At 52.4% G+C, this 26,849-nt stretch overlaps 2 protein-coding genes across 7 annotated transcripts in view; one reads left to right on the top strand and one right to left on the bottom strand.

Moving 5' to 3' along the window:
• Positions 1-3,947, top strand: part of RGMA (repulsive guidance molecule BMP co-receptor a) — a 44,265-nt gene extending 40,318 nt beyond the window's left edge. Inside the window, exon 4 of the mRNA XM_032623045.1 lies at positions 1,594-3,947. Within this exon, the coding sequence (XP_032478936.1) occupies positions 1,594-2,310 (717 nt within the window). The 3' untranslated portion in view covers positions 2,311-3,947. The remainder of the gene's footprint in view (positions 1-1,593) is intronic.
• A 12,300-nt stretch (positions 3,948-16,247) lies between these two features.
• The window catches only part of CHD2 (chromodomain helicase DNA binding protein 2), a 128,494-nt gene continuing 117,892 nt past the window's right edge, over positions 16,248-26,849 (bottom strand). For 3 of the 6 annotated variants that reach the window (XM_032621112.1, XM_032621111.1, XM_032621114.1), the window contains 2 exons: positions 24,981-25,227; positions 16,248-19,866 (listed from right to left, as the gene is read on the bottom strand). In XM_032621112.1, coding sequence (XP_032477003.1) covers positions 19,533-19,866; positions 24,981-25,227 — 581 coding nt within the window. In that variant the 3' untranslated portion in view covers positions 16,248-19,532. The remainder of the gene's footprint in view (positions 19,867-24,980; positions 25,228-26,849) is intronic. The other 3 variants (XM_032621115.1, XM_032621113.1, XM_032621116.1) reach the window with 1 other exon arrangement.

Genomic DNA, 26,849 nt, shown 5'->3' with positions numbered 1-26,849 from the left:
TCTTGCCCCCATCGCCCCGCCTCTCTCCCTGGCTTCAGGCTGAGAGGAACAGGGCGGGGGCGAGTTTCCCAGTTTCACTCATGTCTCCACCCCATCTTCCTGGTTAGGGTTACTGAGGAAAGAACAGCCAGACGTCTCACCCAGGGTGACAGAGGAAACACATCACTCCCCGGACTGTTGGTCTCTTGTCCTTCTCCCAGGCCTCCCACCCTATGACTTTTTGGCCAGAAATGCCCAGGGACTGGAAACCAAGAGCCTAATCCCAGCTCTGCCTCTTGCTGGCTGTGTGACCTTGGGCAAGTCGCTTTACTTTCTGAACCCGAATTTCCTTGTCTATAAATCCGAGGTAATGTCCCCTTCCCTGCAGCGCCGCACAGGCCCAGAAGTAATCAATGCAGCAAGTGTGCCTGTGTCTGTGGTTTGCAGGAGGACGGTTACTGATGGAGCCGCTTAGCCCTCTGCTTCTCCAGTAACTCAGCGCAGCCCCTCACCCCGGCTGCAGGCTCCAGCAGAAATGTGCCTCGCTGCTCCCCTGGCCAGGGCTGCCCGTTAATCTGGAGCCCCTGTCTCCCTTTTGCTGACTGGCACCTCCCTCCCCTCCCTCTTCCTCCTGCTACTGCCAAGGCCTGGCTGGGAGACCCCTCAGGGCAGCCCTGCTGCGGTGGCCTCTGCTGACCTCTGCCTGCCTGCCTGCATGGATTTTGCCTGCTCGTTCTTTCTTTGAACATCAGTCTCTTCTACCTGCTGTTATGTTCAGCCTGTGGCTCATGGTCCTTTGGTTGTGGTCCATATGCGTTTCCTGTTGCAGCTGTAACAAGTACCACAAACTGATTCAAACAAATAGAAATTTATTCTCATACCTCTGGAGGCGGAAGTCTGAAATGAGTCTTAAGGGGCTAGCATCAAGGTGTCAGCGGGACCAATCCTTCTGGAGGCTTCAGGGGAGAGTCTGTTCGTTGCTTCTTCCAGGCCTCTCCTGGTGGCCAGCATCCTTCAACTTGTGGCCACAACCCTCTGGTCTCTGCCTCTGTGGAAACCCCGCCTTCTCTTCTGCCTCCGTCTTATGAGGACACATGTGATTACATTTAGGGCCCACCAGGATAATTTCTTATCCTTAATAAGTTAAGGATAATTTATCCTTAACCTAATCTCAACTGCAAGCTCCCATATGTCATATAAGGTAACATTTACAGGTTCCAGCGATTAGTGCCTGATATCTTGGAGGCCATTCTTCAGCCTACTACAGTGGATAACGACCTTTCATTTTTAATTAGCCATGCTTTTCTTTTTATGTTTCCTCCCTGTATATAGTAAATGAGCTGGTTTTTATTTAGGAGAGGAGTATAAAGTTCCCTAAGTCAAAAAAATTTTTGAGCAAAAATGCAAATTGTTTTAAAGAAAAATATTAAACGTGTAATAGGGCAGGTGGCACTGCACAGTGACCACAGTGGGGAAGGGGCGGTCTGGGACATCCTGGGGGCTCTTGCCATCCCTCCGCTCAGTCCAGAGCATTGTACGTCCGGGGCTGGGCCTTGTCCCCTCCACAGTTCCCGGTACTGCCTCACCCCCTCTCTTTGCCCCCTTGCCCCACAGCTCACCATCATCTTCAAGAACTTCCAGGAGTGCGTGGACCAGAAGGTGTACCAGGCCGAGATGGACGAGCTCCCTGCCGCCTTCGCCGACGGCTCCAAGAACGGCGGCGACAAGCACGGGGCCAACAGCCTGAAGATCACCGAGAAGGTGTCGGGCCAGCACGTGGAGATCCAGGCCAAGTACATCGGCACCACCATCGTGGTCCGCCAGGTGGGTGGCTACCTGACTTTCGCGGTCCGCATGCCCGAGGAGGTAGTCAACGCCGTGGAAGACCGGGACAGCCAGGGCCTCTACCTCTGCCTGAGGGGCTGCCCACTCAACCAGCAGATCGACTTCCAGGCCTTCCGAGCCGGCGCCGAGAGCCCCGGCGCCCACAGGCTACCAGCCGCCAGCCCCGCCCCCTCAGCCCCCGACACCTTCCCATACGAGACGGCCGTGGCCAAGTGCAAGGAGAAGCTGCCCGTGGAGGACCTCTACTACCAGGCCTGCGTCTTCGACCTGCTCACCACAGGAGACGTGAACTTCACGCTGGCCGCCTACTACGCCCTGGAGGACGTCAAGATGCTCCACTCCAACAAGGACAAGCTGCACCTGTACGAGAGGACTCGGGAGCCGCCGGGCCGGGCGGCCGCCGCAGGGCTGCCCCCGGCCCCCTGGCCCCTCCTCGGCAGCCTTCTACTCCTGCCCCTGCTTCCTGTGCTGCTGGAGGCCACCTAGGACCGAGAGCGAGGCGTCACCGAACTGGTCGGCGGCTGCACGAGGGCCGGTGGTGGCCTCCCGGTGGCCCCGCAGTCCCTGCAGGGGTCAGGAGCCCCGGCGGCCACGCACCTCCGCGCTGCCTTGGGCTGCCTGCTGGCAAGGGCTGGGGGCGTGGGACGTCCCCTCCCCTCCCCCGGGGCCCGGGACAAGGTTGTGGTGACCAGTGCTGTGACGTTTGTGACATAGAGCTGTGCAGAGGGAGAACTGCCCCTCTCCGCCCGCCCCGCCGTGTGAACGTGCAAATCAGAGCCCCTCGGGCCTAAGCCCTCACCCCGACAGAGACACTGGGCGTGGGCAGACTCGACCTGCCCTCACCCCTGCCATGCACTGAAACAGGCCCGGCTGACTGCTGCACGCGCATCCCGGGCCACCTGCGCCCACCCCACGCACACACACTCGCACACACTCGCACACACAAGGACGGGGGCGCGGAGGGAGCCTCGAGGCTGGACCCCTGGGCAGGGCATCCTTTCCTCTTGGGCTTTAGGACCCCCGGGGTGCTGCTTGGCATCTTTAGAAAACTAATGTAACCCTTTGGCCAAAAAGTTGTGTCCTCCTGGTGCCTTCCCGCCTGTGGCCTCCCTGCGAGCCCAGGAGAGACCACCGTGTGTGCCCCGGCTGGGCACAGGCTCAGGCCCCAGTTACCAGGCCCCGCAGGTGGGGGACACGACACGTGTCGTCGGTACGTGCTCTGAGCAATGCCTGCTCTGGCGCCTTCCCCCACTGCCCATCCTCCTGTCCCCCGGTCCCCACTGTTCTTTGGAAGTCGAGTCTTTGCTTCTTAATGTCTAAACAGAGAGCTCCCCCCTTGATTTCTGTTCCATCCTACCCAGCAGGTGGCAAGAGGCGGTGAGCAGGGGAACTGAGGCGGCAGGGTGCGGGCTGGAGACTCAGCGGATGGGGCCAGCTGGCCTGCCCTGATCCTCTGCTTTCTCCTCACCTGCCCCCCAGATCCTTGCTCCCTGCCCTGTCCACCCAGGTCTGCATTCTGGGGAAAGGAGCAGGGCCTGGAAGGTGTCTCAGCCTTTAGCATCCCTGGCAGGATCTCCTCCTTCTAGGCCTTTCTCTTAAGCCCCATGGCCACACAGCCAGGAGACTTTCCCACCTCACGTCAGCCAAGCTGCCCATCCGAGGAGCCCCGAACCAGTCCCACCTCTGCTGCTGTTTCAGAGAACCCCGGGGACCAGCACCGAGCTGGGCTCCACTCCTAAAGGCGCGGCCGTGTCCCGGAGGGCGATCCTCCCAGGAGCCCCGCAGGCCCCACTGTCCCCGACCGCCCCTCTGCTGTTGCCCAGGGACCTCTCATACACTGGCCCGGGAGGCTGCGGACTGGTCCCTGCCTCCCCCTCCGAGAGGTTCCCTCTCTCTGCCAAGCCGTGGGCTAGGCGGGCAGGTGGGTGGGAGGCGCAGCCCCAGCCCCTCCCTGCTGGTTTTTAGATGGTCCCTATGTTGGAAGTAAAAAGTGAAGCACTTTATTTTGGTTGTGTTTGATCACGTTCTGCTTGGAAGTGGAGGCCCCTCACTGTGTCCCGTGTCTGCGACCTGTGTGGAGTGTCACCGCGTGTACATACTGTAAATTATTTATTAATGGCTAAATGCAAGTAAAGTTTGGGATTTTTGTTTTGTTACTTTCTTTTGGACTACGTGTTGGAGTTTTTTATCTGAACGGACTTTGTTTCCTTTCGGGGTGGAGGGTTGACTTTGGTGGTGGCTGACCCCTTACAGTGTATCTACCAGGGAAAGGGGAGCGGGCAAGAGCGCGCGTGCGCACGTGTGTGTGTGTGTGTGTGAGTTGAGTGTTGTGAGTGCCTGCAGAAGGAGAAGCAATTAAACAACCAAAGCCCCCTGCTTCTCTAAAATTACTTTTTCTCCTTGTGTTGAGCTGCCTTTGGGGCTTGAGGGGTCCAGGTTCCCTCGCAAAGCTGGAACCGTCTTGGAGACAGATGATCACATGGAGGGAGGGACATGAAGGGCCTTCTGGGGTGAGGTTGGGTGGGCTGGCCTGAGATCCAGGAGGAGTCCATCAGTCTAGGACCCCAGAGCTGGGACTGTGGCTGCCTCCCTCCCCAAAGGTCCCCCTCCTTGCCCGCAGCCCAGGGAAAGGGTGGTGGCACTGCAGGGGGTCCATCAGTGTGCACAGGACTGAAGCTTACTTCAGGTCTTCACATTTCATCTTTTAAAGTTATCCAGGGTTTCCCTGGTGGCGCAGTGGTTGAGAGTCCACCTGCCGATGCAGGGGACACAGGTTCGTGCCCTGGTCCGGGAAGACCCCACATGCCGCGGAGAAGCTGGGCCCGTGAGCCATGGCCACTGAGCCTGCACGTCGGAGCCTGTGCTCTGCAACGGGAGAGGCCACAACAGTGAGAGGCCCGCGTACCGCAAAAAATAAAAGCAAAAATAAAAGCAAAAATAAAAATAAATAATAAAAATAAAGTTATCCAGTGAGTCAGGAACAAATGCATGCCCGTTTTACGGATGGGAAAAGAGAGACTCGGGGAGATGGACTGACTGGCCTAGGGTTCCTTAGCAAGGGCAGGGCCAACATGTACACCTAGGCCTGTTCTGCCCCCAAAGTCCCTGCTGTTCATACTAAACGCCAGGCAGCAGAATAGCAGCCCAGTTAAGCCAGGCCACGTCCCAGCTTCTCCACTTTCCTAGCTCTGTGACCTTGGGCGAGTCAACCTCTCTGAGCCTGCATCCCCTCCTTTGTAAAGTGGGGAGTGTCCATCCCATAGGGTTGTTTGAAGATTCAGTGAGTTAATTCCTGTGAAGTACGAAGGACAGGGCCTGGCGCACAGTGAGTGTCCAGTGTTGGTGTCACTATTATCCCAAAGCAAGAGGGGTTGAGTGAGACGGTGGGTGAAAGGAGAGAGGAGAGGGCCACGTGGACCCTGGAAGCTCGGCGGGGAGGTGAACCGAGAAAACCAGAGAAAGCATGTATCCCAAGCCGAGGAGGAAGTTAAAAATAGGAAGGGAGAACTTTCTAGAGCCCTGTTCTTAAGCAGGCTCCCAGAGAGAACACAGGAGTCCGGGCTTTGGGAGGAAGAACCATCCTGGAAGGGACAAAACAAGGCTGGGACATCCCCACGCATCTTACCCAGTCACCCAAATTGATAGGCCTCTCAGCCTCACTAGAAAGTGGGATGAAATGAATACTCATGCAGGGGGTGGGGAACCAACGAGGGCTGTTGGCACTTGGCCAACGCAGAAGAACTGATTATTGAGGAGCCAGGGCCAGGGCACACGGGAGAGAAAAAAAAAATCTCATTCACCATCAGATGAAAAAGCTGCGGCACTGGCCAGAAAAGAGTTTGGGTTTGGAATTTGTTCAGGACCCTAAACTTAACCAGCTGGAATTCTTTTCCAAGTACCATGCTACTAGTTGCCCTCAGTGAACATGGAAATTTGCATTTCATCATGAGTGTGGAACACAGAGTCGTGAGCTAAATGATTCCCAAGAAGCAGCTTCATCTTACTCCGCGGGCTGGGTTTGGAGCAGAGACGCTTCTGTACCAGCTCAGCCGAGGCCAGTCAGCCTGGAGGTAAACGCATTAGCAGACGGAGCTGCGGGCCCCTCTCCGCGCTCCACCACCCCCGCTTACCGAGAACCCACTTGAGCCAGGCCAGAATGGGGCTCATCAGAGCAATGCCGGCGCGCAGGGTGGAGCCGGAGGTTGCACGGACTGGGGCCGGGGGGCGGGGGCACTTGGTCTCAGACGGCAGGCTGATTTGGCATCCAAACTGGCTCTGCCCGTCGCTGTGTGGTCTCCCTTGGATATTTTGAACCTTGGATTCCTTCTTTGTAAAATGGAATTATGAGTACCTACCTCCCAAGGCCATTACAGAAATCCAATGAGCTAACGCTCATAAATTGCCTTGCACACGGAGCCCTGGCACCCTGGCCGAATGGAGAGGCCACCAGAAATGGCCATCTCCTCCCTTTGCAACTGCCCGTGTTCCTTGATTCATTGGATAGCTCTTTCGTGATTGCGGGTGCTGGGGGGATGCGACAGAGATCTGTACACACTCCCTTGCGTTCTTGTTGGCGAGACGGGTCCCTAACCAAGCAGTTACATCAGCGAATGTCCCATGTGACAGCAACATGAAGAAAAGGTTCATGGGTCAAAGGACCCGAGAGAGATGCACCCCGGATTGGGGGATGGTGGGGAGAGGCTTTCCTCTCTGGTGGGGTCAGCGGGGACCTCGGACTAGTTCACCTGCGTGAATCCGGAGAACGGGCCGTGCAAAGATCTGGGGAGAGCGTTCTCCACAGGGAACGGTGAGTGCAGCGGCCCTGGCACAGCAGCAGCCCGGAGAGTGTGGACCGCAGGAAGCCAGGTGCATGGATCAGGGTGCAGGGTGAGGTCACAGGCAGCTGGAGCAGGACAGGCCTTGTTATTCTAGTTGCCATAGGAAGCTGCTAGCAGGCTCTGAGCATGGGGAGACGGGCTGGACTCTGGTTTTAAAGGAATCATTCCAGCAAAGAGCGAGATCACTGCGGGGAAGAAAGGCCGTCAGGGGGTGCGGCACAAAGCCAGCCAGAAGTGGGAGGGCAGTGGCAGAGCCAGAGGTGGCACGAATGACGGGCTTTGGGGTTCACTGTGAAGGTGGAGCTTTGGGGCGCGAGAGGACTTGAGAGCGGACCAAGGTGTTGCCTCCAGGTGTGTGGGCTCAGCACCCGGGGAAGCTGTGGTGTCATTTACCGAGCCCAGGAGGACCACAGGAGGAGCAGGTCCGGGACCCCGACATCCAAATCTTACTTTAGGACACGTTAGAAAGCACACACAGCTGGGTTGTTCTTAATTTTTAAATTTAAATGACAAAACTTCCAAGAAAAACTTCTTAAGAAGTGCAACGCTCACAGAATAAACCTCCCAAAGGGAAATGTGTTACATTTGAACGAGCCGATTGCAAAGCTGTGGTTGGTAAGAGGACTGGCAGGGGTCTCACGGCTGTCACTCAGGGGATAAAGACACCTGAAGGCCACGACCCAACAGAATCTTGGGAACCTGGTGGTTGGGTGGCCCAGGACAGCTGGCTTCACTAAGATTGGGCTTTACGGCAAACACCCAATTACGCATGGACCAAAGTTCTGATCCTGATGAGGACAACAATGCTAAAATTTGAAAAAAAGGAAGTTAAAAGAATAGGAGGGAAGCCTGGGAGGCGCATACTTACTCCCCACAGCTACCAGATGATGTGCTGGAGCCCCTGTGAGCTGGAACAAGTCCCCTTCAAGTGGTGGCCCTGCCACTTGCTGGCCACGGGACCTGTGGCCTGTTTCCTCATCTGCCAAATGAAGCTGGTGGTCCTGCTGCAGAGGTTCTTGGGAAGACAGGCAAAAATGAGAGAGAACACAGAAGGAAGCACCAACGAAACCACAGACCCCAACTAGTGTCAGCCCCTCCCCATCTCATCCCCCCCAGCTCACACCACCTTCACGGACTCCCTCCTCCAGTAAGCCTGCTTGGGGCAGCTCCCACACCAGGAGGGCCCCTGCGCCCGCCCACTCCCCGGCTGACCGATGAGATCTGGAGAGAGGGCGCCTTGAAGGAAAGGCCCACCCTTAGCCTCACATACCTGTCTCCCACCAGACACTCAGGGTGGGGACCCTGCTTGGTTCACGGTCCTTTACCATGTGCTCATCTCTTGAATATGGCCCAGGAATCACATCTCTTTGGTCTGATTGGCCTTAAAACAATTCAAGAGCTCTTCATCCAGCTCCCACACGGGCTGAAGAAGCTCGGTGTTCTGGCCAGTGGTCAGTGGGAACCCCCGGCACCAATCAGGAATCTAAGGACCCCTAATCCCAGGGAGGTGCCCGTTGACCCTGGGAAATCATCACCTCCTGAATCAGTGGGACCAAAGATTCTACCACCTGATTCAACAGCTCCCTCTTAGCTACCTTCCCCACCTTTCCAGGCTTTTCAGCACCTTTGACCATTTAATCCTTTCCTGCCTCTGACGTGGGTTTGGTGCGAGAACCCTGAAGGAGAGGAACAGAAATGAACACGCTCGGAAGGTCCCAGAAGGATGGACTTAATTAAGAAACTGCAACGGGCAGCAGGTGTGCAAGGCATGATGTGCTGGGGGCGAGGGTGTCTCTGGAACCGGGGGACGCAATCCCAGGCAGCCTGGATCCCCGAGGCCGAGGCAGGCATGTCGCCGGGCATCACTCCATCCTTGCCCAGAGCAGTGCGGGGAAGGCTCAGAGATTCTTCCGCATTTGAACTCCTCCTGCCGCTTCGTCCCTCCCTCCCGCAGGAAGCAGAGTCCTCCCCAGGCCGGCCCCTTTAGCCAGAGCAAACTGTCTGGCCAAGCAGATCTGCCGGTGGGGAGAACAAAGACATGCTCGGAAAGGTCTGCTGGAAATGGTCTAGGGCCTGGGTCTCAAGCTCACTCCAAGCTCCTTTTGTGCACAAGTCCAGCCACAGTATCTGCTGTCTCCGGGGCTGGGCACTTTATTAACGTGGATGAACTGGCTGGGGCTGAGGGGGACACCCCTGAAAGCAGGCCTCTAAAGGGATTGAGAGGGCTGGAAATGGGTGGAGAGGCCGTCCCCAAAGCATGCCCTCAAGGAAGCAGTGCAAGTGCTTGGTCTATTGGACCAGACCCACCCTGCCCAAGGCCAAGCCCTCACCTGGGGGCAGGGGGTGGTGCCTTGGGTTGGGTGGGCCTGAATGACCAGGGATGGGCAGTGGTGTGGCCAGGGGGACACCCGGGCAGAGGGAAGAGCCCAGGCTCCAGGACCAGACCTGGCCCAGGATCCCAGCCCTGTCACCCACCTACTGACTGTGTGACGTAAGGAAATGAGGGAGTGAGGATTTTAAATTCTTCAAACATTCTTCCAAGGAATTTTGAGAACTTTAAATGAAACAGTCAAATAATTTAAACGGAGGAGTCCTGTGTCGGGGGAATCATATACCTGCCTCGTCTTCTTGGTTGGGGGTGACGTGTGATCATTCTCAGCCTCACCTCTCCCAGCCAGGAGGGACGATGACCGCGTGTCCTCACGTGGTCTTCCTGCAGACAAAATGCGTACGCCCGCACCTGCCCTGAACTTGCAGTTCCTTTAACCATTTTCACAGCAGCCCTCCCAGGCAGATGCCATCGAACTGGTTTCCAGGTGAACCCCATGCCACCCACCTGCTCCTCCCTTGAGGAGCCCCAAAACAGGGCTGGCATCAAGCCAAGGCTCTGGTCCTGGGGGAAGCAGGGAGTCAGACCTCCACCTGGAGGGGGACCTCAACAGACCCTGAAGAGAAAGAGGATGGGAAAGAAGGACTGAAGCCTGAAGGCCTGAAGCCTGAGAGGCTTGGGGTCGAAGGAGGAGACGGCCCGGGTTGCCTGTGGGGTCTCAGCTGGGTCACCCCAGTCCAGGGGCGGCCATCAGCTTTCCCAGGTTGGGGTCGGCCTTGTTGGCAATCCCCGACATGATCCAGCTGCTGGTGTGGACCCCACTCCCAAATGCATGGGGACTGGAGTCTCCAGCCAGTGCCTTGACAGCTACCTGTTCTGGACACCTGCCGTGTGCCAGGCGCCCTGCCAAGTGTTTGATCCAAGGACTGATTTGTCACAGCGGAGCCCCCTTCCCGCCGCCTCCTTCCTGAAGCTCAGGGGACTGGAATCCTGGGCTCCATCAGAGGGGCTTGGTCAGCAGGGCTCCCAGGTGGCCCTCAAGTCAAGGCCGGGGGCCTGGACCACCAGGGACCAATGCCAAGGGGAGCCGGGCAGCGCAACTTCAGCATCTGCCTGGGTGAGTTGACACATCCTGCCCTTTGCTAATGGTCAGGGTGGGAGTGCGCGGTGAATCCCTCCAGGAAGTGCCCAGGCCCCTCCCTCTGGGTGCTGACCTTCCCTTCTCTCTCTCTTCGGTCCTTGCACAGACACCAGCTGGTGCTTCCCCTGTGGGTCCAGTCATGGTGTGGGTTTGGGGACATGTTCATTTAGTCCACACACATTCGCTGAGGCCCTGTGCCGTGTCTGGGGCTGTGCTTGGTGTTGAGGACACAGCAGTGCTCCCAGGAGATGAGTGTGGCCGCCCCCCGCCCGGATGACTTACAGAGGGTGTAATAGAGTAGGAAGGGGATGAGAACGGCGGCGGGAAATGGCCCTGCGCTGGTCCTCACGTCGCTCACCTTGTTCTCTGGCCTTGAGGCAGGCACACGCTGCCCCTGAGCCTCTCTCTCTAGTCCTGGGTCACAGGGCCGTCGGGAGAATAAGATAATACCAGTCAGAGGCACTTGGGTGACAGTCGGAGAAGCCATTGAACAAGGCAGGGACAAGCTCGGCCTTCAGAGGCAGGAGGAGCCGCGTTGGAATCTGAGCTCCACCATTTAGCTGTGTGATCTTGGGCAAGTTACTTCAAGTCTCTGGGCTTCAGGATCCCCACTTGGAAAATGGGGATAAATCCGACCTCATGGCAATTTTGTGAGGACTCAACGAGAAAACACAATAAACAACAGGCCCAGAGCCTGGCACCCAGTAACCAACCCTCTGTAGGTGGTGGCTTCTGCTCATGGGCCTCTCACTCAAGCTGCTTTACTCACTCACACCCAAGTCAAGGCCGTGACCAGCTCGGGGTTCCCAAAGTTACATAACATACGGATGCTTTCTAGGGGCCAATATTTCCCCAGGCCCTCCAGGGCTGGAGTTCATTGTGTAATTTATGAGTTTAGGGAGAGAATCTTTGTAATTATAGCTCCTTTCAACTATAAAATCAAGATATTTATTAATTAAGCCCATACAAAACTACAAAACCAATAAAACGCAAAGGGACAGCATTAATTTAAGAAATGAGCGATGTTTTGCAGACCCTAAGTGGGCCCTCTCCCTGCGATGGAGGGGGGTGGAGGTGGGAGCGTCCGGGCCAGGCTCTCCCCAGCTCAGCTGCCTGTCATCTGTCCCCCTGCCTTTCAGTCTTCTGACCCTGGGAAGCCCGTCTCGGGTGTGAGTTCCCTTGTCCCCCCGGGGAAGTAGCACTGATTCCTTGGCTCCAATACGCCCCTCCAGTCCCAGCTTCCTTTCTCCCTCCTGCCCTTCCCAATGACCCAGGATTCGCTTCAGTTGATTGAAAAAGATGTCCATCAATATGAAAATATACAAAAATTTCAATTCTTCTAGAAATCTCAAAGGACTACCCTCCCCACCATACATCTGTTGGCCCCAAGTTCAGGAAACACTGAACTAGGACCTAGTCGGGCGACAGTTAGCTAATCTGATTCCCAGCCACACCCACTGTCAGAGCAGAACTCAGGAGGTGAAGGGGGCTGTGAGGCTCTGTGCAGGGGACAGAGTGACGTGGCACGGCGTTCAGAGGGGTAGGCAGAGAGGCCCCGGGTGGGGGGTTGGGGACCACAGGAGCCCAGAGCAATGTGGGAAGAGGTGGCCCCAAAAGGAGGCAGGGAGGCCCGCAGAGCCTTAATCTCCAGCCTCTCCAGGGCAGGGAGTGGGCTGGGCCTCAGGACAGACCAGATCACCAGGCCCAGGCCAGGCTGGTCCATGCTGAGGACCAGCAGCCCCGAGGAGTTGGCCACAGCAGTTAAGGCTCCCCCTGCATGGTGCTTAGCATGGCCGGGCACTGCTCCCCCATCAAGTGGGTGACACTTCCCACCCCCACCCCGAGAGGTTAACACCTGGCCTAGGTCACAGCAGTCGGGGTGCAGCCTGATCTGAAGTGAGATGTTCTCTCTGGTACCCATGCTGTCAGCCAGACTGCTGTGAGGGCCCTGGATCTCCTCCCCGGGCCTTGGGGCCCTCCTGTGTGAGTCCTCTAGGCTCTCCACCCTGCTACTGCCACCACAGACCTCGCTGCCTCTTCACCCTCCTGCCTGGTACAGTGAGCTCCAGGCCGGGCCTGGGTACCTCCCTCCGCAGGTGAGGCAGCCGGAGACCAGGAACCCTCATGCCTGCCGCAGCACAGCCACCCTTCCAGGAGCTACGATGCTGAAATAATACCATCGTGGCTAGTAAATAGCCTCTACTTAATATTTGCCCCAGGCTTCTAAAGACTCATCATGTTTCCGGTCCGTTCCCTGGAGATTCTAAAAATCCGGCAAATGAAGGGTTAATGCCCGGCAGGCCAGGAAGCCTTGGGGAAGTTGTTCTACTGCCCAGAACTGGCTTCTAACTGCTTTAAATGTACCCCTGGTCCAGGAGGCCTGCCGACTGGGACCTGAACTCTGGCCTGAGCCCCCTGCATGTTCATCCTCCAGGGAAGGGAGCACCCCGGCCCTCCTCTCCCTGGGTCCCCTCTCTGTGCACCTCACAAGAGAAGGCTTCAAGCCCAGCACCCACAGGGCCCATGCAAAGTCAGGACTCAGAGCTGGAGGTGAAGGAAACCTGGTCCCCGCTGGGAGCCCCACTTTTCCAGGGGGGCATGGTGGCTATGAGAACATGGGGGCGACAGAGTATGCCAGGGGCTCTGATGGCATCTGTGGGCAGCAGGAAGGGACAGACAGCAACGGGACAGGGACAGCAGGGTCAGAGGAGGCCGCTCAGAGGAAACCAAGCTTGAATTGCATCTTGAGGTTGAACAGGATTCACAGGCACGCGGAGGTGAAGGAGGTGGAGAAAAGAGGGACAGTGGCCTAGAAGCAGACCCTCAAACATCTGAGGGCTGGCTGCAGCCAGGGGCTCAGGGAGACAGAGAAGATGAGCGTGGCAAGCAGGGCAGGTTGTTGCCCACGGCCTCGGACACAAACCAGCGAGCTTAGAGCTAAGGGGAAGGTCACGGGGGAGCAGCAGTGATGCCTGGGCCTTGTGGCTCAGGGCGGACCCTCTTCCTGCCACGCAGAGGTGGGAGGGAGGAGAGGCTGGAGCTGGGAGGAGCCTGTGTATCCCTGAAGGATGGCTGGAGGTGACCGTGAAGCAGGGCTGCCCCGTCAACCCTGGGGGGCAGAGAGCCCACCCGGCTGCCTGAGGCCCCTCCTGAGGCTGGGTGGTGGTGGTCAGCACGGCCCCCGGGCCTCCTGCTGGTGTAGGCAGGTGAGGCCAGCCTCTCCCTGCAGCCTCTAGCCCTCTCCTGTGTCCCCGCCCCGTCGCACTTCCAGCAGGGACAAGGTGCCTCCAGGTCTCTGGCTCCAGTGTGGGCTCACAACCAAGGAGAACAGCCCCCCAGGGGGCAGGGGAGTGACGGCTGAGCCCTCCCAGGGTTGGGTTCAGGTGGTGGCGGAGACAGGCCGTTTGTAGTGGAAATCTGCTGCCCCCTGCAGGACAGTTCTAGAAGCATACTCGCTCAGGGCCCTCCATTGGAGAACAGGAGCTGATCCCAAAACACACAACGCAGACCCCAGCTGGGTGGCAAGAATCGTCTCCCAGGTGCAGTTCCCAGCACCGCAGGATGTCCCAACATCCCCCTTTGATAATATCGACAGGTGCCGAGCCCATCAGGGACCCCTCAGGGACCTCACTCAGGCCACCAGAGCCTGACCAAGGGCTCTCATGCGGACTTTGAATCTGAGGCTTGGAGAGGCAGCAAGGTCGCCCAAGAACACCATCTGGTTCAAAGCCAAGTCTGTGCAGCTCACAGACTCATGCCTCCCGTTGGTCCTCACACCTTCCCTGGACCCCTGCCCTCTACTCATCTCCTGGCTCTTTTCTCCCTGGTATTTGTCAGACCTTGTGTCCTCTTATTGTTCGCTTGCCTAGGGTCTGCCTCCCCAATCACCCCAGCTAGGAAATCAACTCAAAGAGGGCAGGGCCCCGTCCTTCCTGTGCGTGTCCACACCACCTAGAACAGGGCCCGGCCCACAGGGAGAACCTCTCTCTCATGACTGTCTAGTTCTAGCTGTGTCTCCCCCACCAGACTGGGAGCCTTGTCTCTCTCTGTGTTTAGATGGTTCCAGTCCCTGCTGGGCCTTCCTCCTTGGGTTTAATCGCCCAGAGCAGGCTTTGCAGAAGCCCCTTTCCCGGGCTCCCAAGACAGGCAACTCCAATTATTTGGCTGGCTCCAGGGTGAGGGCTGCTACATCCTAGGTACCCCTGACCTCCCCTCCTCTACCTGCACCCTCCCCAGCTGAGAACTGATGGATGCTGTCTCCTTTCGGGTGGTCCCCGGGGCTTGCAAACCTCTTCCTTTCCCACAGCTGGAGCTCTCACTTACAAACCACATTAACCCTAGGAGCTGCCTGCTTCGAGAGCAAATGAAGGTGAAAAATCCACCTGCCCTACTGCACACAGGGAAGGACCAAAGGAGACAAGGGACCGACTTCCCTGCCCACCTCCTAGACCATCCCTGCCCCCCAAGGCCAACCCAGTGCACGGGGTCAGTGGGGACCATGCTTTAGTGACGACAATTCCCTCTTGGATCATGAAAGACATTAAGAAAAAGACAGCACGTATGAACCTCTGCGGGGCAGCTCTGGCCCCAGGAAGCGGCTGTCATTCTGCCCATCTTCGAGGTCGGAAGTCTGTAGGTCAGAGACTCGCCTGTGTTCCACATAAAGCCCGGTCACACGGCACAGAACTGACCAGGAATCCCCAAGACTCAGCCCAGGTTAGGACCCCACCACCAGCAGCAGAGGCAGACCCACCAGGGCCCTGGTTTCTACAGGATAAGAAGCATTTATTCCGATAAGCCATGTCTCTTCCCCACTTCACAAAGCAGAACAAATGCAGCTTGGGAGGTGACATGAGCCCAGTAGTTTTCCAGTCTCAAAACGTGATGGAAAGGCTGCCTCCAAGACAAACCTGGTCCTGCTCCTTTAAGAGCCACAGGTTGGAACCCAGAGCCACAGATCTGGCAAACTGTGGGGCCTTGTGTTTCAATAAGTGACCTTTCTGTTGGCGCTAATTGAGAAGGACTTGCCTTGATGCCAGATGTGTGAGGCCCTGCCAGGGAGCGGGGAGGGGCCTGGGCCTGCTCCTTCCAGTAAAAGGCAGGCGTTTTTTGGCAGCGGCCAGTTTAGAAGCCTGGTTGCTATTGTAAATCGTAAGCTGATTATTGCACTTGTTCTTAAAATTTCCCAAAGTTGTTCCAGCCGAGCTGTGAGTTGCAACACGATTGTGAGCTAAGTTTATAGGCAGGAAGACCCCTCAGCTCTTGAGTCTCTGACTCCCACTGCATGCACTAAAACCCCGGCACCACCAGGCGGGCAAGGCTCCCTGCAGCCACGTGTCCTGGGCTGACAGTCACAGGAGTTAAGCCCTCAGCCTTGAGCAGACACACGGGTTTATTTGGTTATTAGCAATTAAGACCTTCACAAAGACCGAAGTTCGGTTTCAGAGTCACCTAAGTATTAGCAAAACCCTTTGGGTCTGGCAAACTTCTCCGCCTCCTCTTCAGACGGCTCGCCAGCCACGGCTGTGCCTCCCTTCCTCTGTCTGGGGCTCGCAGAAGCTGGGCCAGCCCCCGTGCCAAATGCTCAAGTTAACATTTGTGTCAGTGTTTCCATTATAAAGTGCTCTTTTCCCCCCTTCAAGAATATACAGCCCAACCGTAAAATTACCCTCAAGGCTGCAGGCTGGCAGACCCGGTGCTCTGATTTCCTCTTGATGGGGGGCTGCGGGACCCCTGCTGATGGGCACCTGACGGGCACGGGTCTCCCCGGGGTCCTCCCCGCCCGGCACGACCAACGTGGGAAATTGAAGGCGGTCTGCTCAGCCACTGGCGGCAACTCCTCATCAAGTGCAGGGACTCGGGCTAAGACGACTGCTGCTGGGCCGGGGGACTGTCGGCCTCAGCTACTCAGAGAAAATCTAGAATGTGTGGTGAAAGGACCTGGACCCGACAACACAACTGGGCCTGGGTAGGGGGAAGAAACGCGACTTTAAAAGGCTCCATTTCGCAAGCTGTCAATCTTGATGACCCAGCAACCAAGGGAAGGGAGACGAGGAGGCACGCACAGTCGCGGGTCACGCCAATGCAATGCAACGTGTTCGCCCAATTCTAAAAATCCTTAGTAACACTTTTTAATATACAAGAATCAAAAGTACAGCAGTTTTACAATGTAGGAAAATTTAATACATACTATATAAACAACATTATTTACATCAGAAATCACTAGGACAGTGGCATTTTTCACAAATATAAATTAATTACTGTTTAGTCAACAGGTTTTAAAAGTCCACAATTTTACAATAAAGAAAAACCATCTGGCCCCAACCGAGTGGGATACAGATGGACTAAAGCAGCCTGGACCCTTGGCCTGGCTCTCCTCGTCCGATACGGCAGCCCTCGGATGAGCCAGAGGAGCGAGCGCTGGCGCTGGGCCCCGGGCCACCGCTCCTGCTGACGCACTGGTTTTGGTCTGTAGGATTTCAGTGTCACTGTGTGAATTCATAACTGAATCGTGTTTGCACCGCGCACCCTGATGCGGCTCTCAGACATCAGGCTAGAGTGTCTGCAGCAGGACGTGAGAAGTGTTCTGGGTTCCCATCAAAGAGCGTTAAGGAATGCCTAAAAGGAAGGGGAGCCCGGGGCCAGCGACAGATGGCGGGGACGAGTCTGGAGTTACCGTGTCCTCTGACAGGACTAGGACATACACGTGAATCCGGGTTTCTGTTCAACTTCCCTCTTCCTCAGCCCCTGCTCTTTCTACCTAATAACTAAATCTTTCAAAGCTAGGCTCCATGGAATACCATCCTCACAGATTCCAGGGGCAGCTTCTCCCATCCACAAGTGAGAGAATTCCTACCTGTGCAAATTTCTGGTTTTGATATAAGCATACAGTATTCATACTGATTTAGGACAATGAGGAAATGCCTCCTTTCTCCTAACCCACCCCTCAAACATACTCCGACACCTAAAATAGATGCTTTTATGGGGATACTGTACCTTTCATAATCAATTTAACACTGACCTGGCTGACACTGCCTTTTGCTACATCATATGGCACTAAAAATCCTGAATGTGAACAAAAGGAAGTTCCTTTTTCCTCATGATGAGACATCTTTGGGAGTAACTCACATCTCCTACCAACAACTTCAGGGAAAAAAAAAAAAAAAAAAAAAAAAACCTTGATGAGCATTGAAATGCAGGCCCTCCAATTCCTCCTCCTGGCCTCCTCTAACTGAAAGGACACGACCCAACTGCCCACAGGGGAAGCCGTGCTGGGGCCCACCCTGCCCACCTCCAGTGCCCGCGGATGGCTCAAGGATCTGCAAGCCAGGCTGCCCGTCCCCTTTGGCCTGAGCAAGACAAACACAGGTAGTGTCAGTACTGTTGGCAAGGAGCCCAACCCGTGGCCAAAGCAGAGGCATGATTTCCTATCTTCCCCCACGGAGCAGTCTCACACGTCCTCACTGGGGTGACGGTGGCCGGGGGCTCCACTGTGGTCCCTTGGGACTGTGCTCCGGGCACGTGTCGTACAAGCCCAGGGTGAACGACACCACGTACCAGGAGGAGAAATAGATCAGGAGGTGGTGGGCCCACTGAGCTCCCCTCACGAGCTGTGCGGACCCAGACTCTCATGCGGACCTCAGCACAGGCGAGCCCAAGGACGCTCTGGGAAGCAGAGCGTGACGGCCCCCCAAAGCCACCTCTGCTTCACTGGTGAGGCAACAGTAAAGGCATTAATGGTGCTGCCCAGGATACCAGCATGTAAGTGATAATGATTCTATGAAGTCCCCTCGGGTTAGTGCGGAGAGTTCAACCCTGTATATGCCCAATGGAAGGGTTTCCAGCAGCTCTGAGCCTGGACACGTATAGGCACACTGTATGTTCAAGTCAGTTATTCTGTCTCCATCTATAAAGGCCTTTGGATACTCTTAACAATTACTGGCAAGTTATATTTAAAGTGAACAGAACGGAAGGCCCCAGAACCAGTAAAATGAAAGAAGCCTCCTTAACGAATGTAACCAACTTGCCTCCCATCCTGACTCAATTCAACTCTAGTCTGACTCTCACTATCTACAGCTCAGCTACCCTGTCCTTGGATGTTTCCTGTTTTGGAAAAAAAAAAAAAAAAATGAACTGAGGTTTACACTTAACTTGATTTCGTTCTAAAAGATACTGAGTTCAATTCTAATGATCTCCAACTAGCAGTGGAAACGTGCTCACCACAGGCAACTTGTGTCTGTCCACCCACCACATGAGCGGCAGGAGATGTATGACTCTGCGGAATCTTACCTCTTCAAGCTGGGCGAAGGCAACTCCCGACGCAGCTGCGGATGGGGACCAGCTGCCACGCTGGCCCTCCCCAACTTGCCGCACTACCAACCCCCAGGCTGGGAAACCCGTCCGCCCCTCCCCAGCAGCCCGCCCTGGTGCTGCCAGCAACCAGCTCGTCAGCAGGCCTGCTCCCTCGGCCCCCTCCTCGCCAGGCCCAGGACCGTTATCACTCATCCCAGGAATCAGAATCCACCAGGGATTCCCGTGCCCTGGCCACACACACCCAGCCCTCGCCCCGCCTGCCCTGCGTGCAGCCCACTCCCAACCAAACAGGACCCACGCCCACTTCAATGCTGCCCGACTCACAGTCCTCAGAAGTCAGCTGCACAGGCCCTACGTTCCCTGGCACAGGGGGCAAGCGAGGCCCACCTGGGAGACCAAACCTTTGAAATGTACAGTGTGGGAAAACTTAGTGTTGGTGGGGAAGCGGCCGCTGTGGAAGTGTTTCCCCCTCAGTCCCCCACGCCCCAAGCACCACACAGGTGTCACATGATGAGGCCGAGTGTCACTTCTCCCAAGAACACGTTTGAGGGGGGTACCTGCTCCCCTTCAAGTCCTATGATGCGAGACCCCACCCGCTCGCCCCCGCGCCCCGCTCCCCAACAGCAGCATCCGTCACGTCATGGTGAACCAAACCCCGTGCTGTCCAGCAGGTCCCAGCAGCCTTCGTGCACACGCGCCTTCCCCGACCACGCGCCGAGGTCCAGGGCGCGCCAGCCCTGGTGATGAAACATTCACGACTCTAAGATCCTTTCTTCCTTCACTGGGGAACAGCCCGTGAAGCTGGTAGACAAAACGTCACCTCTTCCTCCTAGCACCCATCAATGTGGGAGGCCAGGACAAGGCTGGAATGGGATGGGGTGCCCAAGTGCGGGAGTGGTGACCCAAATCAAAGCTGGACCGAGCGAAAGGCCCCCCACTCCCTGAAGTGCTCCTTCAGCGGCGAGCTGACAGCAGCAGCGTGTCCAGAAACGCCATCACTGGTCTAGGTAACTGGCTCCTGCGGATCAGACCAAAAACATCCAGGTGCTTAGTGACTCTTGCACTCCCCTTCGTTCCAAGCTGTCCTTTATGTTTTTCTAACATTCCAGTTATAATCTGGGTTGTTTTTCTGTTCTAGTGATCTCTCCAAAGGAGACCGATGATCCAGGGGTGACTTGGAATCGTGAGGAGATTTCTGAGAAGGGGGCGAGCGAGGATCTGAGACTGCGGGGTGCAGCGGGGGAAGGGGCTGTTTATACTCCCCCAATTTGTCTGTGTGGAAAGAGCGGTGATGGTCCGAGGGTCCCTGGCCGTGGTAGCCCATAGGGGGGCGGTGATCAGACATTCGTCGGAAATCCTGCTGGTGGTAATTTTGAGGCCTGAATTCATCGGATCGCCTCCGTTTGGAGTCGTGATGGTGCCTGAAACAGAGATGCAAGGATCAGCTGGAGACCAAAGCCGGATTCCCACCCCTCCTCCGTCATCCACTGGCTCTTCCTCATGCACTCATATTTAAGGACGCTTCCAGAAACTCAGATGCAAATACTTACATTACTAGGAATCGAAAAAAAACAAAACTAAAGTAGTAACAAAGGGCTATTTTATACTTATTGGCAAAACACAGCCTATGAAATGGCATAAGCCTCATCAGGTCTGCAGTGAAACAAGTACACACTTGAGTCACTGATGGCTTTGTAAACTCACATTCCCTTCAGGAAAACTGGCAAGATCTACAAACATCCTCATGTTCCTCGACCCAGCCCAGGAGAAAAAGAGCCACAGAAATTATTTTGTAAGTTATTAGTAACAACAAAAATTATAACCTAATATGCAACAATAAGTGTAGGGTTAATTAAATTATTTTAACACGTACTCAATGTGAAGAATATTAAAATTTTTAGTCAGGACCATGGCAAACTGCTTGTTATACTATTAACAGAGAATCTGTGTAAGTCAACAACAAAAAGACAAACAATACAACTCAAAAATGGGCAAAGGAGCTGAAAAGACATCTCTCCAAAGGAGATACACAAATGGCTACTAAGCACATGAAAAGATGTTCAACATCTTTAATGGGCATTAATCACCAGGGAAATGCAAATCAAAACTACCATGAGATACCATGTCATACCCATTAGGATGGCTACATTGAAAACACTAAAGATAAATGTTGGTGAAAATGTGGGAAAATTGCAATTCTAACACATAGCTGGTTGGAATGTAAAACAGGTCAGCTGCAGCAGAAAACATTTTGGTGGTTCCTTAAAAGTTAAACATAGGACTGCCACTGACTAACAATTCCAATCCTAGGTATATACCCCAAAAGCACTGAAAACAGATATTCCAACAAACACTTATATACCATGTTCACAGTAGCACTATTCACAAGAGCCAAAAGGTGGGAAAACTCTAATGCCTGTCAATGGATGAATGGACAAACAAAATTTAGCATGTACACACAGTGGAACATTATTCACCCATGAAAAGAAATGAAGTACTGATACATGCTACAATGTGGATGAACCTCTAAAACATTATGGTAAATGTCAAAAATGCCAGTCACAAAAGGCCCATACTGTATGATTCCATTTATGCCAACTATCAAGACTAAGTAAGTCCACAGAAACAGAATGAAGAAGATTGGTGGTTGCCAGGGGCTAGGGAGAGAGAAGAGTGGAGAGTGACTACTTAGTGGTTACAGAGTTCTCTCTGGGGTGACGGAAGTGCTTTGGAACTTGACAGAGGTGGTGCTTGCACAACACAGTGAATGTACTAAATGCCTCTGAACTGTTCACTTTAAAATAATTTATGTTATGTGAATTTCACCTGAATAAAAGAAAGGGAGGGAGAGGGAGAGGGGAAGGGAGGAAGGAAGGGAGGGAAAGAGAGAGACTGTCCATGTTCCAGCCAAGATGGAGTAACAGGGGCTACACTTACTCTCTTGCTGAAACAATCAGAAAGGGACAAAATGTATGGAACAATGGTCTTCAAGACACCAGATGTCACATAACAAAGAACCGCAATCCCTACGGGAAGAGAAACTAATGAGATAAGCCTTACAAGCACCGGCTCAGGAGAAGCCCAGACTTCCTGCGTTGGGGTGGGGGTGTTCAAAGTGTAGAGTGCAAGAGAAGCAAGTTCTACAAAGAGAAAGAAGTTCAAAGACCAGCAAAGGTTCCCCCTCGAGTGTTCAGCTGGATACCGCTCAGGGTGTATATGTGAGGAAACCACCCAAAGGCCAGGAGAAAAAAAAACACTGAGAAGGATGAGATGCCAGTGCTCTGTGCTCACACAGAGTTGGAACAGTGCCTGTTCTCTTCTCACCAGCCAGATAGGGAAACCTCAAGATCCAAGGGGCACTGGTAGAGTACCAGGAGGGTCCTGGCCTCAGTGCTGGGAAATCATGAGCCTTTGCCTGAGCACTGCTCCAGTTCTGCCTAACAAATCCTAACGACAAGATCTGAAAGAATCAAGCTGTTTCCAAGTAACCTAACTGTGTTTCATAACAAAGCTCCAGAACGTTTACAGGAATACAAAAATGTCCAACACTTAACTAGGTATCTAATCAAAAACTACCTGGCACAGAGAAATAATAGCAAAAATAAACAAATGGGACCTAATCAAACTTATAAGCTTTTGCACAGCAAAGGAAACCATAAACAAAACGAAAAGACAACCTATGGAATGGGAGAAAATATTAGCAAACAATGCAACTGACAAGGAGTTAATTTCCAAAATATACAAACAGCTCATACAACTCAATAACAAAAAAAACAAACAACCCAATCAAAAAATGGGCAGAAGAACCAAACAGACATTCCTCCAAAGAAGACATACAGATGGCCAATAGGCACATGAAAAGATGCTCAACATCGCTAATTATCAGAGAAATGCAAATCGAAACTATAATAAGGTATCACCTTACTCCGGTCAGAATGGCCATCAATAAAAAGTCTACAAGTAACAAATGCTGGAGAGGAGTGGAGAAAAGGGAATCCTGCAACTGAATTTAAGTTGGTACAGCCACTATGGAAAACAGTACAGAGGAGGTTCCTTAAAAAACTAAATATAAGAGTTGCCATGTGATCCAGCAATCTCACTGCTGCGCATGTATCTGGACAAAACTATAATTCAGAAAGAAACATGCATCTCTATGTTCATAGCAGGACTAGTTACAATAGCCAGGACATGGAAACAACCTAAATGTCCGTTGACAGATGAATGGACAAAGAAGATGTGGTACATACACACAATGAAATACTACTCAGCCATTAAAAAGAATGAAATAATGTCATTTTGCTGCAACATGGAGGGACCTAGAGATCATATTACGTGAAGTTAAGTCAGAAAGAGAAAGACAAATACCATATATCATTCATATGTGGAATCTAAAAAAATGATTCAAAGGAACTCATTTACAAAGCAGACAGAGACTCACAGACACAGAGAACAAACTTATGGCTACCAAAGGGGAAAATATGTGGGGGAGGAATAAATTAGGAGTTTGGAATTAGCAGATACAAACTACAATATATAAAATAGATAAACAAGAAGGTCCTACTGTATAGCACAAGGAACTATATTCAACATCCTGTAATAAACTGTAATGGAAAAGAATATGAAAAAGAAGAGAACCAGGAAAATAAGACCCATAATGAGGCAATAAATCAGTCAACTGAAACTGACCCAAATCATAGAATTAGCAGACAAGGATAGAAATACCATGTTGAAACTGTATACCAGATTTCAAAAGGTCAAAGAGAGACATGGAGGATTAAAAAAAAGGACCCAAATGCCAACTTCTAGAGACAAAACTACAATTTAAGAAATACAAAATATACTATCAATAAATGGGCCTCGAGGCAGATTAGACATTGAAAAAGACAATATTAGTGAACCTGAAAACAAAGCAATAGAAACTTTCCAAATGAAACAGAGAAAACAGAATTAAAAAAAATAAACCTAGCATCAGTAAGCTGTGAGACAAATTCAAGCAGCCTACCACAGGTGTAACTGAAATCTTCAAAGGAGAGTGGGGGAACAGAAAAAAGTATTTGAAGAAATAATGGTAAAAAATTTTTCAAATCTGATAAAATGATAAAGGTGCAGATCCAAGAATTCCCAAGCACAAGAAACATAAGGAAAAATATACCATGACACGTTATAATCAAATTGCTAAAAACCAGTGATGAAGAAAAAGACATATTATGTAAAGAGGAGTAAAGATAAAGATGACAGATTTTTCATCAGAAACAATACAAGTAGAGAATAGAGGAACATCTTTAAAGTACTGAAAGGAAGTGTCAATCTATAAATTTATACCCAAAAGAAAATATCTTTCATAAGTGAAGACAAAATAAAGATTTCCTCAGACATACAAATGCTAAAAGAACTTATCACCAGCAGACCCACACTAAAACAAAAGTCCTCCAGGCAGAAGAGAAATGATACAAAGTGGAAATACAGATCTACACAAAAGAATGTAGGGCAAATGCCCACTGGAGTCAGACAAGATGGTACAGAAGGGTGGGGGTGAGGGGTACAGACCCCTCCTAACAGAGGCTGCTGCTACTCCGCCACAGCTGCTGTGCTAAAGCAGCCTGGTATCACCAGATCCTCCAAAAGAAGGCAGGACACGGAGATGTTTATATGAAATTTTCCTATATTAATTTCAAGGTGCAGTCAAAGCATGTCTTTAGCCTAGGGGAAACCAAAGTTGCTAGGAAGCTAAAATACAGCTAAGTCCTGAAATTAAGAATAGATAAAACCTCTTCAGCCCTTCCTGTACTTAGTGCTAACTCCTCTCACAAAACCTTGGCCCATCATATCATGATATTATATAGTTGTAGAGAAGGGACAACTTCAAAAGACTGTGACCGCTAAACTGTGGGCTCCTAGCATGAAAGGACCACAGGCTAGTGCTCGGCCTAGTGTGGCCGACACCATAGCACAGAGCTTAATCATTTTGGTTGCAGACTCTGATACTTAATGGCTACCACTTCTCTAGATTTCCTCAGAGGATGGCAGAAAACTCCCCCTGCACAAGTGTGATGATGAAACCATAAATGGCTCCTTGGCCCAGAGAATAAAACTTAAAACCTGTAACTTGGCATTCAAGCCCCACCCCCACATCCAACCTGTTCATCTTCTGGGCATCCCTTCCTGGGGGCCTATCCTTGGCCTGGGCCTGTGACGCCTAGTCCACCTCTCTCTGCTTAGCTGACTCTCCAGGGCCCAAACCAAGAATCACCAGCCTCCCCTCTTCCTCAGCCCTCAGGAAAAACTCAAAAATCCATTCTTTCAACCGTCCACTCAGCACACAATGTCAGCTGCCTACATCATGATTTCTCCCCAACATTCTGAAGATGCCTTGATGGCAGAAACACAGCACCAGACGTGGGACCACGCCTGGCACATGGGAAGAACGAGCATCTGATGGATAAATGCATGAAGTTTCTGTGGCTTGTCTCTCCACCTATAAATAGGAAGCCCCTGGCAGAGGTCAGTGCCTGGTGTCTGAGGGCCCTCTGCATACCGGTCATAATAATCTCTGTGTCCCCGGTGGTCGCGGTCACTGCTGTACTGGTCATACGGTCTCTTTCTGGACAGGTTGTTGGGTCGGTAGTTCCCTGAACGGTGGGCGTCCATGTGTCGCCGGTCCCCATAATGGTGGTCCTTGTACCAGTGCTGCTCATACTGATGGTGCCTGTCACCACCCCAGGGTGGATTGTTATTGCCACCACCATAGTTGAACTTTCTTTCCCTCTGCCAGTCGCCTCGATCTGCAGAAAGAGAAATAATGATCTCATGATTCCAAGAACTGGCTGCATTTCACTTCCACTAAAGTTTAAACTGAAAAGGCCTGACACATGTTACAAACACTACACTTCTTCCTTCTTGACCTTTTTGCTGCTGGTTATCATACAAGTAATGAGTCCAAAATTCTTTCCCCAAAATTTTAAGGCAAAAGAAAATTCACCTTTCTCCTTCTGAAATTTAAGAACCACTGTTTTTCATTTTCTTTCTTTCTTTCTTTTTTTACTGTTTTTCATTTTCTACACCTGCTTACCTTCCAACCTGGGGCTTACCCTTAAAATGAGATTTCACTGAAAGAAACAACAACAAGGGCTTCCCTGGTGGCGCAGTGGTTGAGAGTCTGCCTGCCATTGCAGGGGACGCGGGTTCGTGCCCCGGTCCGGGAGGATCCCACATGTGGAGCGGCTGGGCCGCTGAGCCTGTGCGTCTGGAGCCTGTGCTCCGCAATGGGAGAGGCCACAACAGTGAGAGGCCCGCATAACGCAAAAAAAAAAAAAAAAAAAGAAAAAAAAACAACAACAAAAAAACCCCACACCAAACATTAATTTGGAAAAAGGCACTGCTGAGTTTCACAGTCACAAGGTAATACCCTCCATTTACACATCTAAGGTTTATTTACCTGTGGGTACCATTAGCTGTGCCTGGTTCCTGAAAATCTTTCCAGACTATACCTACTGATTCTACTCTTCTTCCTTAGCCCACACCAAAAGAATGGCACTCCTCCTGTAAAAAGTGATTGCTCTAACTCTGGATTCTGTAACTCTCAAGGATAGAGCCAAACTGAAATTTGTTTTAGCTTCAGTAAGCCTCCCTTTTCCCCTGAGGAGAAGAATCACACGTATCTGAATCCAAAAAGGCACTGAAGACACAGAAGTAGAGGAAAGGAGGCTATGCTGTATTGAAATGTGGTCTCCAAAATGTATGTCCACTTAGAACCTCTGACTGTGTCTTTACTTGAAAACAGGGTCTCTGAAGTTGTAATGATGGATCTTGAGTTGAGATCATCTTGGATTTACAGTGGGCCCTAAATCCAATGATAGATCCTGTTAAGAGAAAGGTGAAGGGAGATTTGGGAGAAAGAGACAGAGAGGAAGGCCATGGAGAGATGAAGACAGAGAATGGAGAGACAGTCACAGTAAGACAGACAGAATGAAAAGGCAGAGGGCTATGTACCAGATGAAGGAACAAGATAAAACCCCAGAAAAACAACTAAATGAAGTGGAGATAGGCAAACTTCCAGAAAAAGAATTCAGAATAATGATATTATTATCCAGGACCTTGGAAAAAGACTGGAAGCAAAGATCGAGCAGATGCAAGAAATGTTTAAAAAAGACCTAGAAGAATTAAAGAACAAAGAAACAGAGATGAACAATAAAATAACTGAAATGAAAACTACACTAGAAGAAATCAACAGCAGAATAACTGCGGCAGAAGAACAGATAAGTGACCTGGAAGACAGAATGGTGGAATTCACTGCTGCAGAACAGAACAAAGAAAAAAGAATGAAAAGAAATGAAGACAGCCTAAAAGACCACTGGGACAACATTAAATGCAACAACATTCACATTATAGGGGACCCAGAAGGAAA

This window comes from Phocoena sinus, chromosome 2 (genome assembly GCF_008692025.1).
Source record: "Phocoena sinus isolate mPhoSin1 chromosome 2, mPhoSin1.pri, whole genome shotgun sequence".
Classification (NCBI taxonomy): Eukaryota; Metazoa; Chordata; class Mammalia; order Artiodactyla; family Phocoenidae; genus Phocoena; species Phocoena sinus.
Note: the sequence above shows the minus strand (reverse complement) of the source record. Positions and strands in the feature narration are given on the sequence as shown.